The sequence below is a fragment of the Mandrillus leucophaeus genome, unplaced genomic scaffold, assembly GCF_000951045.1.
Source record: "Mandrillus leucophaeus isolate KB7577 unplaced genomic scaffold, Mleu.le_1.0 Scaffold385, whole genome shotgun sequence".
NCBI lineage: Eukaryota > Metazoa > Chordata > Mammalia > Primates > Cercopithecidae > Mandrillus > Mandrillus leucophaeus.
Window position 1 is genome coordinate 489992 of NW_012104087.1, and position 19186 is coordinate 509177.

The following is a 19186-nucleotide window of genomic DNA, read 5'->3' on the forward strand; positions in this document are numbered from 1 at the left end:
AAAAAAAAATGATTTTATGAATCTTTAAATGCAATAAATCCAGTAACATTCCATATTCCAAATATTTCATGATTTACTCTTTTCTCCTCCACAATTTATCTTTTTTAGTCATCAAGAACTCAGGATCCCACACCAGAGTTTTTTTTCTTATATCTAAGCTGTTGGCCATGTTTTCTCCTGTATTTAGAAGAAAGTCTTGACAGGTGTCTACATAAAACTTTAAGAGATGACTCAAATATCATTCTTCTCAGACAAGTAATACCTCAGTCCCTCCTAATTCTGCATTACGGGTACCTCTTTGAAGGGCAGAGAACAACATTTAACTCAATTTGTAAATTTTATTCTTTTTGTAGTTATAATATCTGTATAAAACTTTAATAGATATATACCTATTAATTCATATACAGTAAATGCCCCATTCTAAAGCTGGAATTCCTACTAGCACTTAATGGGAAGAAGAGGCAATAAAAAAAATTTAAATGAACAAATTATCAAGAAAAACAAAGGAAAAAACCTCTGTAAACTATTCCTAGAAGGATTTGTGTTTTCTTTGCATCATAAAATAAACACAGACATATCCAAGGAATAAAAGGATATAATATTACTCAATTCTCTGTTAAATAATGTGTTTCAGAATATTCTTCAAACAATTGGAAAAGGCAACACAAGTTTCAATCAGATGAATGGAGGCAGAAACATAACATTAGTATTCTACAATTAAGAGATGATTAACTATTTGAGCTACTCTAATAAATCAAGCCCTTACCATTTGTATCCTACCAAACATGTCTTAGAATTTAAGGCAGTGTGGAGATTGCATATTTTTAAAAACAACAACAAAAACTAAAATAACAAACTAAAAATGAGACAAAATGCATTTTAAATACTAGAAAGAGGTACAAGCAAAATAGAACCTAGATCACACCAACCCTAGCCTCTCTATTCCCTGTGGAATTCTTCACCCACCTTTTAATATTATTCTTTACTAGCTTTTCACATCCCTGGCCCAACTTAAGAAGCCCCTAGGTTTTCCCCTCTCCTTCTCCTGGGCAGCAGAGCATAATTCAAGAAAAATCAAATAATCACATTTACTTATGCACTAAACATTCTTGCTACACAGCCTCAGCAAGTCAGTTTGATTTTTCCACAGTAAGTTGTTACCAACCATCTGCTGTCTTCTCAAGAGCCCATCATCATCCCAGGTCTTTTCCCTCTCAACAGACTCCTATATCACTAAAATGTCTGAGCCTGTCCAACGTGAATTCACTCAACTTCCCAACCCTTCACCTGTAATTACTTCTGTATCTGTATCCATCTTTTCTTTGATATCACATGTCTTAACCTGCCCAGCACAGTCCACTGAACTCTGGGATGGACTGAACAGAAAGCATCCAAATCTAGAACTAGTGTCTCCATGAAAACAGTGCTGGTACTGGAAGAAAAGGCTGGATAGCAAGTGCTTCAATAGTCATTCGAGTAGAATATGATATCTGAGAAGGTAACAGATTGTATAGTAATTAATTCTAGGTACAGTTTGCTTACAGGATATTTAGTAGTAAGGGTGTTACCACAGGCTTGCAGAACATAAAAACAGCAAAAATAAATATTCAGAAATGTTATACCAGAAGGACCATTCAGAAATGTTATACCAGAAGGACCTGTGGAAGTTTAAGCTGAAGACTAAGGCACAGTCATCAAATAAGAGTCCAGTAACAGGACTCTAGTCATAAAAGGAAATTTGATCACTAGAAACAAGGAGAAATTAAAGGACCTTTTCCCTTAAAAAAGGACTAGCAAGAACAAGGTAGAGTCTAAAGCAGATGTCAGTCAGAGATATACTAGTAAATGTCTAACAGTTGACCCTCTGGGGGGAAAGCCCTACTACGTAGTATTTAGTAATTTCTATAGTACAAATACTCCTAACCATGGCAATTTCAGTTTCAAATTATCAACATGGCATCACAGAATATAGGATGGGGAAAAGGGTGTGTAGTAGCAACTATTACAGGTTGAGCATCCCAAATCCAAAAATCCAAAATCTGAAGTGCTCCAAAATCCAAATATTTTTTGAGCACTGACATTATAGTCAAAGAAAATGTTCACTGGAGCATTTCAGATTTCGGATTTTCAGATTTGGGATACTCGACCAGTAGGTACAATGCAAATATTCCAAAACAAAAACAAAAACAAAATCCAAATCACTTCTGGTCCCAAGAACTTTGGATAAGGGATACTCAACCTGCATATCATTTTTTTTCTACCATCCTGATACAATAGACTTAAATAACCTCAAGAGCATAGACAATAGTAAAATGTGACAAAATATTTAGAAAGTGTTAAGTTTTGAGTATTTATTATCTTTAATATAACTTCAAAAATAAACTGAAAATGTTAAAAAGCAAAAAGTAAAAATTGCCTTCCACATTTGAGGTACACTAAAGAAAAAACATAATTCTCTGAATCTTGCATACTCCAAAATTAATACACCCAGTTAACTGCTAACCAAAGCTAAGTTGATCTTAGAGGCCAAAGGAAATGTGATCACGACAAACAAGGAGAAATTAAAGGCTTCACTGTGCTACAACATTAACTTCTACTTTTACTTAAAAACCACTAACACCAGTGAAAAGGCTCTAAGTTGTTTAGGCCCTTTTAGGAGTACTCTCACTAAAACACCTCAGGCTATGTACATTATTTCTTTTCTTTTCTTTTCTTTTTTTAATTTCAACTTTTATTTTAGATTTAGGGGGTACATGCACAGGTTTGTTACATGGGTATACTGCACGATACTGAGGTTTGGAATATGAATGATCCCTATCACTCAGGTAGTGAGTATAGTACCCAACAGTTTTTTCAAGCCTTGCTCCCCTCCTGCCCTCCCCACTCTAGTAGGCCCCATCTTTATGCCCATGAGTATCCAGTGTTTAGCTTCCACCTATAAGTGAGAACATGCAGTGTTTGGTTTTCTGCTCCTGGGTTAATTCACTGAGTATAATGGCCTCCAGTTGCCCCCTTGTTGCTACAAAGAACATGATTTTACTTATTTTTTTTGGCTGCAGAAACTCTCACACACTGGAAACCAGAGCTCTGCAGGTTGAGCAGTAACAGAAGGGTCCATAACTTCATTTAAGGAGAGAACTGCATATCTCCATATAAGTTCATGGCAAAACATCCTGGCTCTGGAGACTATCAAACTAGCTTTCAATTTAAACACCCACCCAGGATGCTTATTAACATTGTTGGGATTTGAATATACTATAGCAGTTTCTGAAGCACATAAATACCACAATAAATATATTCCACTGTATTTCAAAAGAACAGGCCAGTAAGATTATCTGAAAACAAGCTGATACAAACAACACTATAAAAAAGCAATCCTGTGAAAATAGTGAAAAAATTTCAGCTTCCTAATCAAATGAACAGAGGCAGCCTTAAGTGATAAAACAATGAGGTCAAAAAATAGGTCTAATGTATTTGAGGAACACACACAACCTCTTGTAGAGATTAAAATTTAAAACTTTGGGGTTCACTCTTTTCTGAAACTGGAAAGGTTACGGAACTTGTATACAAAGAATATTCATGTTCATTCCAAAGTTTTCCATTTCCCATATTCTCCTTCCTATAAGAAATCATTCTACTAAAATCTGAACATCTGTCCCTTTCTTAGAATAAAATTAAGGAAAGGATAAAACTCATTATAGATACTATAACCTTATCAAATGTCTGTAGTGATTCGATATGCCTGTTAATAAAAAAAATTAAGAAATGTTTATCAAACGTTTCTAGATTTCAAAGTATGGTTGGATTTCAATAACTAGCACAAATACCAAATACCAGAAGTAAAGCCTTTGACACTAATCTAAAAATAAGATACTAAATTGCAAGTAAAAGCATATGATGGCAAATTTTAGATAAATTCAATTTCAAAATAACAATAAAGTATTTGAGAAATTCTTAACAATAAAACAAAAGAATTATAAGCAATGGACAGAATTCATGCCTTAAAGAAGAATCTATTGCTAAAATAATAGCCACGATTAATGAAAAATTCATTTCTCAAAAAAGCTGTTATAGATTTAGTCACATAATGCTATAATAAATACTGATGACAGTCAATTTTAAAATGTGCCAAATACTTTATTATGAACAAATATAATATTTCATCTTATACTGCTGAAACTAAGAGTAAATCAATTGAAACATCTAAATCTCCTCTATTTTACTTACCAATAACTGTTTTTGGTCTTTCTTGGCATCCTTGTAAGAGGAGGATCCAGACATCCAAGGTGGTAATGTAGTTTACAGGTATCACACAATAAAAGAAGATGCTGATCATGGTTCTTCTTACAAATTCCACAACTTTTAATAAAGGCAGCAAGTAAAGATTTCAATAATAATTATCATAGTGAAACGCAGTTTACTTATAGTATATTTTTTAAATTATAAAAATTCATCTTGATTTAATATTTCTTCTGTTGAGATAGACAATTTCTTTCATTAACACATCTTTTTACAATGTCAGTAACTGTTAGTTCTAAATACTTTTGAGAATGTTAAAAATAGTTTGGATCTGATATAAATTTAAATATTACTAGAGTCAAACTTTCTAAGGAATTACATATATAAGGTATTTATCCTCAACATCATATATATTTTAATTTTAATTATTACCTAAAATCCATTTCACATTAGTTCACTTTTTCTCTAGACACATAAATGATAGAACAAAGTAAATTCCCAATTTTCTAAAACTATGAAAAAATTACTTCACAAACAGAATGTAGTTTATTTCCTACCATTAGTTTAGTTGTAAACCTTTCAAAGAGTCTTCAACATGTAGATATTGCTACAAGTATACATGAGTCTCTTTTCAATATTGGATTTAGAGTCTTAAAAATATACTAATTAAATTCAAAAGTAAAAAAATTAAAAACACACACCATATATACACACACACACATATCAATTGATATTTATTGCAAAGATTATGGAATTTTGTGATTGTTACTATTATTTTAGGATTTTTTGGTTTCTCAGAAATCTAACTTCTCTTACGCAAAAAGGCAATTTAACTACACCTGCGTACACAAGTACTATCACCTGAAAATCTAAAGTATATTTATATTTGGAATGTACAGAAAGCAATGATAGTTAGGTTTTTTTTTTTTTTTTAATACTCCTAGAAAAAAAGTCACACACATACACACTTTAACAGCCAAAATAAATAAATAAAAAACCAGTACCTGGTCTCAGTAAAAAAGAAAAATCGCTTAAAATATATTCTGAAACAAAAACGAATTGTAGTCATAAAAGTCAGAAGCATAGTGATATTGCCTGATGGTTCCAAATGAACCAACTATGTTTGAAAAAGCTGGCCTGAGAATGTGCTAATGTTCACATTGTACACTAATACAATGTGGGCTTTCCCCACATTTCAAGGAAGTTATTTGCTATTACTTGTAGAGGGAGCCTCCAACAAAAAAAAAAAGAAGGTAGTTATGGAGATTGATATTGTTGTTATTGCTACTATTTCTGAGAAAGAAATTTTGAGAAGAATATTTATGTATTTACACATGCATAACATATATGTATGCATATACATGGATAAATATACACATACATACACACACACATACAAAAACACTAGCATCTTTTAAACTTCTCTCAATCAATATAAATTATTTGGGAAAAAGTGAGATCGTAACCTATTTATTTATGGAAAGAAGTCTTGACTACAATAAACTTACTATAATGGTGAACACTGAAAATATTGAGCAAAGAAAGTAAAAAACAAAAATACTTACGCAAACAAAGTGATTGCAACTGAGCATCAAGAGAAAAAAAAGTGCAGAACCTCAAAACTAAAACTTATCGGGCCAGGCGCAGTGGCTCACGCCTGTAATCCCAGCACTTCGGGAGGCCGAGACGGGTGGATCACGAGGTCAGGAGATCGAGACCATCCTGGCTAACGCAGTGAAACCCCGTCTCTACTAAAGAATACAAAAAATTAGCCAGGCGTAGTGGTGGGCGCCTATAGTCCCAGCTACTCGGGAGGCTAAGGCAGGAGAATGGCGTGAACCCAGGAGGCGGAGGTTGCAGTGAGCCGAGATTGTGCCACTGCACTCCAGACTGGGCGACAGAGCGAGACTCCGTCTCAAAGAAAAGACAAAAAACTAAAACTTATCTTCATTATCCACTATCTACAAAGGCAATAGATTCATTCTATATATGTATATAACACCCATCACTATCCATAAAACAAACTCTACGATTCATTCAAGTAAAATAAAATACAAATGCCCATCTGTTATATTGTTTTAATTATTTAAGACAATAACCATAATGTTATCTAAAGTAATTTTCCAATTCCCCAAAGAGTACTGCTCTTTTCCATAGAGTTTAGGTTAAAACAGCAACAAAAATCCCCTCTATCATTCAAACTGGAATGCATCTTTGATAAAATGAATTTCAAATGCACTTAAATTCTGCTACGGACATAATTCATTCTCAAATATTTGCAGGATCTTCTTTCTAATAAGTATCAGTTTAAAAAAATACACAGTATTATTCTATCATTATTAATTTCATTACTTGCCTATAAAGTACTGCAGGAAGAGTAGATGTCTTTTGTGTGCCTCCTTCTTTTTTACTTGGTTTTCTCTCCTTGGGTGCTCGCAAAATTGCTGGTATATTCAACTTCTATTGATTTGAACAAATGTAGTATATATTGTTTTAAGAAAGAAATAAAAGCAACATTTTCCTCTAATTGCCACTTAAGCTAAGTAAATATAGTAGGATTGTTAGGGGAAAATCTGCCTTACCAGTTATTACATTGGCAAAAAGGATTAAAATGAGCTTTCTTCTAACAGTTATTTCCATTAGAAATCTATAATTACAGACTTCCATCAATTTTCAGTGGTACACTAAAACATAAAAATTAAACTTCTACTTCAGCTTTGAAAGACAAAGACACATATGTAGGAGGTTTGAAAAAAAAAAAAAAAAAAACACAGAACACTTGACAAAAAGAATATTGAGGCCGTTGATTTTCTTCAGCACCCCAGCTATATTGGTGCTCCATAGGTTAATTAGAAAAATTATCTTATTGGACCAAACTCTCCAACAAAGCAAGTGAGATTCTCTTTGGGTTTCTACTAATCTGTAGTATGCTGGCTTCTCAGACAGCAACCATCTATCAAAGTCATTTCTCAGTGGCCTGGTGGGCCCACATCTGTTCAACCAACTGAAAAAAAAAAAAGTGTCATGCAAGCAGTATAAATGAATTCTACTCGGGCTATGTATTTTACATTTGCAAAAGGAAATTTGCAAACCTCTGTTAAAAGTCTTTTAATAAATGAAACTGTCTTTTATGATAGATAATATTTTAAACAGGAGATTCTTATGAGAAAAACTTGCAAATCAAGCCAAAAGATAATGCCAGCTTGGCAAATAAACTAAAGCTTTATACTCAACATTAACTCCTCCAAATATTAACTATAAAACACCATCATCTTCCAAAAATCCATCAACCAACCTAATACCAGGGACCAAGGCTGATCCTCCCAGAGGCAACTACTAATTCTCACCTATTAAAACATTCTTTATGATACAAGCCACATACATTCTTTTCACATAAAGCATCTTCAAAGCTGGTATAGCACAGTACAAACCAGTATGTATCACTTCATAAAATGTCTACACAAGCTGTGTGATGAACTTGACTCTCTACAAACCCCTAAAACAAGTATAATGAAAAATATCTCCTCGAAAAGCTCCTTTGCAAATAAAACTACTTTTTAGTGAAAGGACCACAAACAGTGGGTCTCCATCATCCTTAAAAAATATAATTAAAAATATTTGTTAAAAACTTAATTTATCAATTATATACACAGTACTAAAAAAGGCATTCAAAGAAATCCATCTAACAATAATTATTCAACACCAAAAACTTTAACAGGCTAAAGGTGTTCATGAATAAAGTTTTTTAAATAACTACAATCACAGCTACTGTTGAAGGGGAAAAAATACATCTTAACATAAAAGTTTAAATAACCATCTCTTATACAGCTGAAAACCAAATTAACATAAAAATGAATATCTCTAGTTTGCCTTTTTAAATTTTAAATTATACATCCAAAGAACAGAAAAAAAATACAGCATAAGAACAGGAAAGAAAAAAATGTGGCAAGGAATCTAAAACTGCTAAATTAAAAGAAAGAAGAATGTATTAGGAAAAACTCATGCTTCAAGTCTTAAGCTTCATCACAAATGACAGGTCAATCAGTTAGAGCAAATGAAAAAATTTTGCACACAAGATAGCTGTTGAAACAACCAAATTAAACTAGAGGTTTTCAGTAGGCAGCTTCCAATGCTCTAGGTGTATTTCAAGCAGAAATCATTATCCCAAAGGATTAGGCCTTGATCAAACAGAATTCTTCGGTTAGTCAAATGACAGTTGTATCAAAAATCTGTTCTTTGAAAATCATATAGAGAGCAAGAATTGAAGGAGACGGTAATTGGAAAGAAACTAACCTGCCCTGTGATTCTGCCTAGTAAAGCCCATATTCCTTGTCCTTCACTTCGAAGTTTTCCATTCAGGTTTTGTAGTTCTTCTAAAGATTCACATAGCTACAAAGTAAGTCAGATTAGTAAAGTTCATTAAAATATCTGACAATTTAAGAAATATCTACATTTCTATTCTATTCTCTATATATACAAATTTTTTTTTCTTTTTTTTTTTTGAGACACAGTCTTACTCTGTCGCCAGGCTGGAGTGCAAGTGACATGATCTCAGCTCACTACAACCTCCACCTCCTGGGTTCAAGCGATTCTTCTGCCACAGTCTCCCAAGTAGCTGAGACTATTGGCATGCATCACCACACCCAGCTATTTTTGTATTTTTAGTAGAGACAGAGTTTCACCATGTTGGCCAGGCTGGTCTCGATCTATTTTTTTTTTGAGACGGAGTCTCACTCTGTCACCCAGGCTAGAGTGCAGTCGTGCAATCTCCTGTCGCTGTAACCACCACCTCCCGGGTTCAAGCGATTCTCCTGCCTCAGCCTCCCGAGTAGCTGGGATTACAGGTGCCCTCCACCACACCCAGCTAACTTTTGTATTTTTAGTAGAGACGGGGTTTTGCCATGTTGGCCAGGCTGGTCTCAAACTCCTGGGACGGTCTCAATCTCCTGACCTCATGATCCACCCACCTCGGCCTCCCAAAGTGTTAGGATTACATGCATGAGCCACTGTGCTCAGCCTCCATATATCCATATATTTTTAATATATTCAAGCCACAATACCACTGAAATACAAGGCTATCCAATTATTCAGCAGTATTTGTTGCTGTAAGCATTTTATTTTCTGCTGACATTTTTACTAATGATGATAACTAGGTTTATACCTTCTTTTACAGTTTGCTATATAACATCACATTCTGCTAACCGATCCTTGTGACTCTATCAAGAGGTATTTCCACTATTTTCCCAATGAAAAAAACTAAGGATCACAGAGCTTTTGTGAGTTGGCCAAGATCACAGAACTAGCAAGAATCCCCAGGTCCTCTGAATCTAATTCTAAGTACTCTTTTTACTACACAGTGTAGCTGATTATTGGAAACGTACTTCCTACTATTTCTTTATGACTTAAAATGTTTTCTAACAATAAGTCAATACCCGTTCTATATGTCAAGTTATACTGGGTATGACATTTTAACCACATTTTGCTTTTATAAGATATTTCTTTTTGAATCTTTTCTTATTAGGATAAAGAGGTTACATGAAAATTCAAATTTGGAAATTTTTATTCCAAACATTATAATTCAAGATAAATAATAATTTAAAGAAAAGTTTCTAAATTTTCTACAAACTTAGAAAGTGAAGCTCTCTAGCAATGTTTATTGGCTAGAAATAGAGAATAGAGTCAGATGAGTTGGCCTCACACCAACTGACTTCACTTGTCAAGTCTGTGACTTGACTACTTGTGTGAACCTGGGCAAATTGTTTAACTTCTTCAGGATTCAGTGTTCTCCCTGAAAATGGAAGCAATGATTATAACCTACACTATAAAGTTAACCTGAGAATTAAATAATACATGTAAACAGATTAAAATTATGCCTGGCACACAAAGTGCTCAGAAAGAGATGGTGATGATAATGAAGCTAATGAGGAGTAGGAGTTATAGGGAAGAGCCTAAGAGCTCCAGAAGAATTTAAAAATAAAACATAAAAGAAATGCCATACAATCACAAAAGAAATCATCACTAAGATCTATCACATTATGTTGCATATTTTGTAGCTAACTTACCTTATTATATTCTACATGAAGCTTTTCTTGTTCATTCTCTAATTTATCTTTTATATTCTTTTGTTCAGCCATATTTTCCTGAATTTGAATCATGCGCATATTTCTCTCTATTTAAATGAAATATCCAATTTTACTTTAGTAGGAAGTAAAAACTGACATAGGAAGAAACTAGCCATAAAGAGGATCACATTGATAAACCTACATAGTTTAAAACTTTTAAGTATATTCACAAATAAATGAACCTAGCATTTTGTAAAAACCCACAACATATTAGGAAAATAAACATTCCTCTATGATATATGTAGCATGCCTAATAAATTTCTAAAAATTAACAGTATATCAAATACTTTCATTAACAAATTGTTCTCAGTGAAACTGTGCATGTATCAGTGTCTATACTGACCAAAATAATAATTCACAAAATCTGCAGTGAGAGCTGGTTGCTTATGCTTTCTCCTTCCATCCACACTAGAACTAGTATCTGAATTGTCCACTGGAAAGATATCTGTACTGATCCCCATGAGTTCTGCTTTCCGCATAAGTTTACGAATAGCTGAAGCACTGCTGGTGAGTGGTCTGGGCAATTTTTCCCTTGGAACCCAGGCCTGGGGTCTGGTAGATCGAGCTAGTTCTGCTTTGGCACGATACTGCTGAAGCCGGGCATTGATCCTTGCCTATAAAAGAAATGTATTCAAATTTTAAAAGATAATAAAATGAAACATATTCCTTATGATTTTTACATTGATTTTTATTCCCATGTTTACAGAAAGATAATCAGAACTTCTTATACCAAGGCAAATTATAGGTATGAATGATCCTTAAGGTATACTGTATAATTTTTGAGTTACAATAAACTATATCTGCCCCTAGTAACAACGGTCCTAACTTATAATCAGAGTTTGGAGAAACTAATTTAATTAAGCTGAAGTTTCTCTTCTTAATAACTGCTATTGTCTCCATAGATTTAATGTATATAAAATTACATTTTAAATATTGGCAAACTGACCAAATCCTTTGAACAGACTGAAACAAGACGTAGTCAATATATTGCACTGATAGAGTAATTTCCTCACAGTCACATTTTTCAATGTAAAAATACATTTTATAAAGGACTGCTCTGTTTGACTAAATGAGGAGTACTGTATTCAGCCAAAAATTATACTCACTATGTACCTTAATCACAATCCACTTCCCAGGTAACTAACCAAACTTCTTATTATACTTCACATGTCACTGGAAAACACACGAGATGTAAAAGCCATACATAACCTTAAAACAAAAACACACGGGTTTTGACACGAATCCCATACCTGTGCTTCTGGTGATAGTTGCTTCTCTCTCTCTTGCAAAGACATTTTACAATAGGACTGTAGAGCCAAGTAGTTTTTTCTCTTCCACTTTCTGTCTAATCTATCTGCATGTTGCTTACAATAAGCAAAGAATGGATCTGCTATATCCTATACAAAAAAAGTGCAGAAAAATAGTAAACATTTGTAATCTGAAGAGTCATAAAAGACCTAACACAAAAGAATATTACTTGCTTTTCAAAGAATCTACTAGTGCTAGTTACGTCTAATAAATTACAAAAATAATTTTTATAATGATAAAAATTACTTCTTTAGAAACTTAATCTTGTATGTCAACTTCAAATTACCAACAACTTTTTTCTTTAAAGGGCCTGTGGGTTTAAAGATATTGAAATCAAATATAATGTATTATTTGGGTGTACTTGTATAGTAGCCCTTCAATATCCATGGGGGACTGGTTCCAGGACCCCCCAAGGAAACCAAAATCTGTGGATGTTCAAGTATCTTATGTTAAATGGTGTGGTATTTGCATCTAGTTTACATGCATTCTCCCACATATTTTAAGTAATCTCTACATTACTCATAATACCTAATACACAAATGTAAATGTGCAAATAGTTGTTACACTGTATTGGTTTTATATTTGTATTCTTTTTTATGATGCTTTTTTTTCCCCATTTTCGATCTGCGGTTGGTTGAATCTAAGAACGTGTAATCCACAGACACGGAGGGCTGGCTGTATTTTTTTTTTAAATCACTGCTTAAAACAAATAGGATTTTAATACTCTTAGGTAGGAATAATCATTAAATATTAAAGTTATTCACACATAAACTAATATTGCAAAACAACAATATTCTACTAGCCAACAAGATAAGTGTGGCATTTCTAACTGACTAACAATGGACAGATTCTACTGAGGATAAAAATAGAATTAAGGGGCAGGTGCAGTGGCACACGCCTGTAATCCCAGCACTTTGGGAGACAGAGGTAAGCAGGTCACATGAGGTTGGGCGTTTAAGACTAGCCTGGCCAACATGGCAAAGCTGTCTCTACTAAAAGTACAAAAATTAGCCAGGCACAGTGGCATGTGCCTGTAATCTCAGCTACTCGGGAGGCTGAGGTAGAAGAATTGCTTGAACATAGGAGGCAGATGTTGTAATTAACCGAGATTGTGCCACTGCACTCCAGCCTGGGTGACAGAGTGAGACTCTGTTTCAAAAAAAAAAAGAATTCAGAAATCCCAAGCCCTGTCAATAAAAAAATTTAAGTTATGCTCTTAACTCTTTCCCTAAAATCTCAAATGGAATTACAGCTCTCTCATAGCCTAACAGCACATTTTCATTCAGAAAAAGTAATGTACAAAAAAGAGGATTTATTCTATCAAAAACAACTTGTAAAGATGCAGTCCAAAAAAGTAATTTACAATGTAATTGCTAACAAAACAACAGGCTGTTCATTCTTTATGTCTGTCCCAAAAAGGAACAGTAAACATAAGCTATTAGTTTTTCTCTAAGTTATGTCAAGAGTCTCTAAGTAGAGTTTTACAACCCAAAGAGAAATGACAACACTATCAAGGAGAGACATACAATAGAAAGAATAAAAAAAACTAATGTGTCCTTAATATTTAAAAAAAAAAAAAAAAGCATATGAGGCAGTTCTGTAGTGTGGTATCTACAGATGTCACAGTACAGCAATGTGTATCACAGAATTTCAAGACATAAAAACCTGGATACAATCTTGGCTCTACCATTTACTGGCTATGAGACTTCAAAAAATTGCTTAACATCTCTGGGCCTCAGTTACCACATTAGTAAAACAGGGTTTACTTATAATTTCTTCATATAGCTTTAAAAATAAAATACAAAAATTTAGTTAGGAGACTACATTAACACATACAAACAGCTGCTTTCTCATGACATGCTCTAAATCTTGGTGAAAGAGATGTTTAATGGAAATAAAGATTATACTGAACCTCAGCCCAAATGCCCAGATCTAGGTAATTATTCTAATGTTTCAAAGTAAATGAGGTTGAAATTGAGTCATTAGAGATAGGGTTCATGCTTGCATAGGTGAGTTAAGCATTTGGACCAAGACTCTGACCTAAGAAAACCTCAATACTTACTATGGCAGAAACTACTAACTGTCTTACAATATCCATTCTTCCCATTAGTACTAGAACCCTATGAGTTTTTTACTGGGCATATGACTATCCTGCTAGAAACTATCTGGTCCAGTCTCCCCACAGCTAGATGTGGCCATGTGATTAAGTTCTGGCCAATAAGTTGTATGAAATTCCCAGACCATGCCCTTGAAAGGAAGCTGCCTACTCTTAACCTCCTCTTTGCTACTTCCAATGAGGAAGAATCCAGTCAAGATGGTGATAAACCATCTCTGACTGTGTAGGAGAGTGCAACAGACTAAAGGATGGTGAAGCAGGAAGAAAGAAGGGAACTAATCCCTGGAACCAAACTCCCCTTAGTATCCAATCCGTCTAGAATTGTTTATTAGAGTGAATTCAACTTCTTCTTCGTTTAAGCAACCTGTTACTTGGTTTTGTTAAGCCAGTCAAAATAGTGTCCTAATTAATTCATTGGTTGACATGGGATATCGCTTCAACCTGCTTAGAGAAATGGAGCTTTCAAGATCCTACTCCCAGTGGAAGATGGAAAGGGAAAGACATGTTTCTGAATATCTACCATGAAATAAGCACATGTGCTTCTGTATCTATTATCTCTTTAACCTTCACCACTACCACATGAGGTAGGTTCTACCATTTTAATATCAATTTTATGGATAGAAAACTGAAAGCCAGAGAGGTTAAGTTGCTGAACCAAGACCTATGTCCAGTATGTAAGATCCATCTTCCTTAGCCATTACCTGACTGTCATCAGATTCATTTAAGGAAGTTTCTAAATAGAGGTTACTAGAGCCCAACTCTGCAAATTCTGATTCAGCAGATCTGAAGCAAGGGCCTTAAATGCAAATGCCTTGAGAAGCAGTAACAATCAACATAAATGGGTGAAAGAGACCTAAAAGATGCTAAAAAAGAAATAAAGACAAAAATGAATGATGAGAGGCAGTTAGTAAATGGTGAGGCCTGTGAGAACTCAGAGCCTGTGGCATACTGGAATGCCCCGCCTCAAAGGCATTCAAATTCAAGGTTTTCTTTTTTAACCCTATTCCTAACAAACAAAATCCATCTATGGATTAAGTTTAGCTTGTGGGCCTCTAGATGGCATGATTTGGTCCAGAATCTTAAAATCTTGTTTTTTGTTTGTTTTTTTCTTTTTAAACAAAGCTCCCTGGGTAAAACTGACATAGCAGATCAAAGTTACATAAACTGAAAGAAGACACAGTTTCAGTCTTGTACATGGAGAACCACCTGGCACTTGTAAAAACAGTATATTTGAAGAACATACATATGCTTTATTGGTATCTCAATAGTAAAACTGATGTGTTTATTGAAACAAGAAACATTTAAATACAGTAATAACCTAATGGCATATCACACTTATCCTCTCAATTATGCACTATCAATATTCTTGTCCATCCCACCTCAGTCATATATGCTCTAACAGAATGAAATCTTGAACTTCTGGGCTCTGCAATCCTCCCGCCTCAGCCTCCTGAGCAGTTAGGACTATAGGCACACACCACCACACCTGGCTAATTTTTACATTTTGTGTAGAGATGGGGTCTTGCTATGTTGCCCAGGCTCATCTCAAAATCCTGGCCTCAAGAGATCCTCCTTGGCTTGGCCTTTCAAAGTACTGGGATTACAGGTGTGTGCCACCGCACCCGGTTTTATATTGTTTCAAATATAATTTTCTACATACATATGTATAGTTTCTACTCTACAGAGTACAGCAATGTTCAATAGCAGCAAGTTATACCTTAATTACAGAAGAAACTACCATATGGCTTACTCAGACTATAAGTAACTTTAGACTATATAATGTAAAACATAGTAACATAAGTTGTAGTCAGCATAACTGAGCCTGCGCAATAGCTCAGTATTTTTTTACTTATTTATTTAAATTTTTTAGAGGTAGGGTCTCACTCTGTTACCCAGGCCGAGTGCAGTGGTGAGAACATAGTTCAATGCAGCCTCGAACTCCCGGGTATATGTGATCCTCCCACCTCAGCCTCTCCAGTAGCTGAGACTACAGGCACCATCACATCCAGCTTTTTTTTTTTTTTTTTTTTTTTGTAGAGATGGGGTCCTGCTATGTTGCCCAAGCTGGTCTCAAACTCCTGGCCTCAAGCAATCCTCTGGCCTTGGCCTCCCAAAGTGTTGGAATTACAGGCATGAGTCACTGCACCCAGCCCTACAGTTCATTTTTTAAAATAAGATGTTGTGTCATAATATGGTTTTAAATATCCTTCTAATAAAGCATGTTGTGTCATAACATGCTTTGACTATTCTAAATAAATCTGGAATATTCACAAAGTAGATGAAAGAGAATAGAAATTTCATATGGATTCTCACCAATAAGATAAAGGACTATGTCAGAAGGCTATATACAAAGTCATAAAAAATATAGAAAGGTATACAATGCCATCAGATGAAACTGATATGTTTATTCTATTTTTCAACCTTTTTTTAACAGCCTATATAAAACCACCACAAAAAAGTAGTAAATCCAATTTGATACAGTCTTTAAAAAAAGTTTCCTAGAATGTCTAAAGAGTATAAAATGGAAATAGAAGGCAAGATATGCTCACAAACATAGATCTGTTTTAGTTTAAAATGTGTTTCTTAATTTTAAATGCTATTACATTACATAAATCCTTATGTACACAAGTACAACCATCTAGAAATAGACAAGACCTTCATTTTAACAGAATGATTACTGTCAAATGCAAATTTCATTAATACTGATTCATGCAATATCCTGGGTTTTGGAACATCATTCAGAAAATATTTAGAAACCAGGAGCATATATATGTAAATATGCTTTAAATCATTTCCCCCAAAAACAACAGCACACTAAGTAAGGCAGTGAATAGGGAGAAAAGTTGTATTTTATTATTCCAACATCCAGGGCTCCCACCTAATTAATCAAGGGACACAGTAAGGCAAGGAAGATGCCTCAGGGCTAATTCTCACATCCTAATGTATCTGTTTCCCTGTAAATTTCCACAAATTAGCTTATAGATAAGATGTACAGACCACAGACTGTAAACTATGTAGCTTAATATTGTGTTTAGTTTCATTTAATTTGCATGCCTTTAGAAGGAGATGCACTCTCCAAATCCCATAAACTATATTACACCCCACTGTCCCAAACGTGGCTGCTTCACACATTTTTGTTAATTAACTAGCTGCCATCTTGCCAAAAATGATGACGTATGATGTTGTGCAAAGTAATCCAAAGTACCATAGTAAAAAAGAAAGCTCTCCACTGGCTCCAAAAGAACCCTACTAACTGCAAAGCTCAAAAGACAACTAACCTTATCCTACAGATTCTCTGATCCAAGTTTTACCTAGTATTTAATCTGGTCCTCTAAGTCTTACCTGTATTGCCTTCTTGTACTTTTGTCCACCATCCTGAGTTGTAGCTATGAGGAATCCAGACTACCCCACTGTATAATTATAACTCTATGGCTACCTAGTGGCTGAGAAGATGCTCACTGTTCATCTAGTAGCCTTCATCAAAGTACAACTTCTTAAAATTAAGAGACTGGAACAGCTGTATGTATCAAAAACAGCTACATGTATCAAAAATACAATTCCTATAAGATTTGCTTATTCATAAAATACATCCTTCAAATTTTTTTCTACAAATTTTCTTCATCAGAGTATCTTTACTTATTTTCTGGAAATGAAATAAATGTACTAAGATAAAATCTCGGCACAATAAGCAAAATTTACTCAATAAAAGAAAAAACGTAACAAGGAGAGGCTTAGATTATTACCATAAAGCCATCATGAATATACAACAAAAATTATTAAATAAACAGTCTTTACTACATGAGCTTAAAGAATGAACTGAACCTGCTCACGATTCGTTAACATTCTTAAAAATTACTGTGGACCCTAAAGAGTTTATGTGAGTTATATTTCAGACAGTTACCATATTAAAAATTAAAACTGAAAAATTTTTGCAATATTCATTAATTTATTTTAAACAAAGGGCCCATTACAGAAGCATACACTTTTACTAAAATAAATACAATTCACATACACACAAAAATTTAGTGAGGAGAGTGGCACTGTTTTACATTTTTGCAAATATCTAGACATTAGTCTAGATAGCTGACATAAAAAAAGGTAGCTGGGTTCTCAAAATTGTTTCCATATTCAGTGGGTTCTATTGTTATACTGTATGTAATCTCTGGAAGTCTCCACTAATACTTATGAAAGAACAGAGTTCAGAAAAGTAAATAACATTTTATAGTGTAATGAAAATAATTTTAAACTCAGACTACTTGGACAAATCTTAATGAGTCCCCAAAACACTGAAAACTACTGTTTAATGTAAAGACAATAAATCTGAAAGGAATATTATGGAATTAAAAATAACAGTAAAGAGATAGTTACAGAGATACTGAAGACACAGTAATGATTTTACCTAAATAAAAATAGAGCAAGGTTACTCAAATACAGTTTCAGATTCGCGTATAAAATATGCCTTTTTTTAAACTATAATTCATGGGGCTGAAATGCTAACATTTTAATGCTTTAAGACAACTTGGATTATCTTTCATTTTATCAGTCAGATCTCACTATAAAAATTTTAATGTTTTCCAAATGTCTGACTAGCTTTAAGACTGACAAAACTCATAGAGATTTACTCTTAACGTTTTAGAACAGTGATCCTGGCAACAACTTTAAAAATAAATGTTAAAATTTCTTTTATTATTTATACTTGTTATAGGACATACAGTCAAAAGATGTCTTGTGAACATATTCACCAACTATGGGTTTAAATAAACCTACCTCTTCCGCTGCTGCCTCTGAAAGCAGACCTTCCTTCTGAGCACAGGTCACATGGAAATAGGCTCTGCACATCCCTGCATCACAGCTGATGCAAACTCCAGTTCTAGCAAAGCGAGGGTCTTCACAAAAGCTACACTCCTACAACAAAGTAACAGAAAAACTCTCAAAGCAAACTTATTTCCAGACTAAAGACTGCATTCTCATACAAAGCATCCACTAAATATTTAAAATGTTAAATACAAATAGTGAACCAATTATGTACCAATACAAACAATAACTGTAGGTGAGCCAAGAGTTTATATGAAAAAACATAATTACCTACATGGTTCAAATCAAAATTCAACTAATTTAATGGTAATAACAAATAATAATACAACCATAGTTAAAATTATTTGAGGATTTACTATGTGCCAGTCACTATTCTAAACACTTTACATATATAGACAGTACCCAGTTTACAATAATTCCACTTCTAATTTTTTAACTTTACAATGTTGCAAAAGCAATACACACTCAGCAGAAACCACACTTTCAGTACCCATACAACCACTCTGTTTTCCATTTTCAGTATAGTATTCAATAAGTTACACGACATAGTTAACATTTTATTATAAAATAAAGTTTTTTGTCAGAT

The 19186-nt window shown here is 33.9% G+C and overlaps 1 protein-coding gene across 2 annotated transcripts in view; it reads right to left on the minus strand.

Annotated features, from left to right (window-relative positions):
- Positions 1–19186, minus strand: part of PHF14 (PHD finger protein 14) — a 201108-nt gene that overhangs the window by 128927 nt on the left and 52995 nt on the right. For both annotated transcript variants that reach the window (XM_011990866.1, XM_011990867.1), the window contains exons 7-13: positions 18553–18690; positions 11612–11758; positions 10705–10975; positions 10302–10408; positions 8533–8628; positions 6596–6699; positions 4228–4359 (exon numbers count right to left, since the gene is read on the minus strand). In XM_011990866.1, the coding sequence (XP_011846256.1) occupies positions 4228–4359; positions 6596–6699; positions 8533–8628; positions 10302–10408; positions 10705–10975; positions 11612–11758; positions 18553–18690 (995 nt within the window). The remainder of the gene's footprint in view (positions 1–4227; positions 4360–6595; positions 6700–8532; positions 8629–10301; positions 10409–10704; positions 10976–11611; positions 11759–18552; positions 18691–19186) is intronic.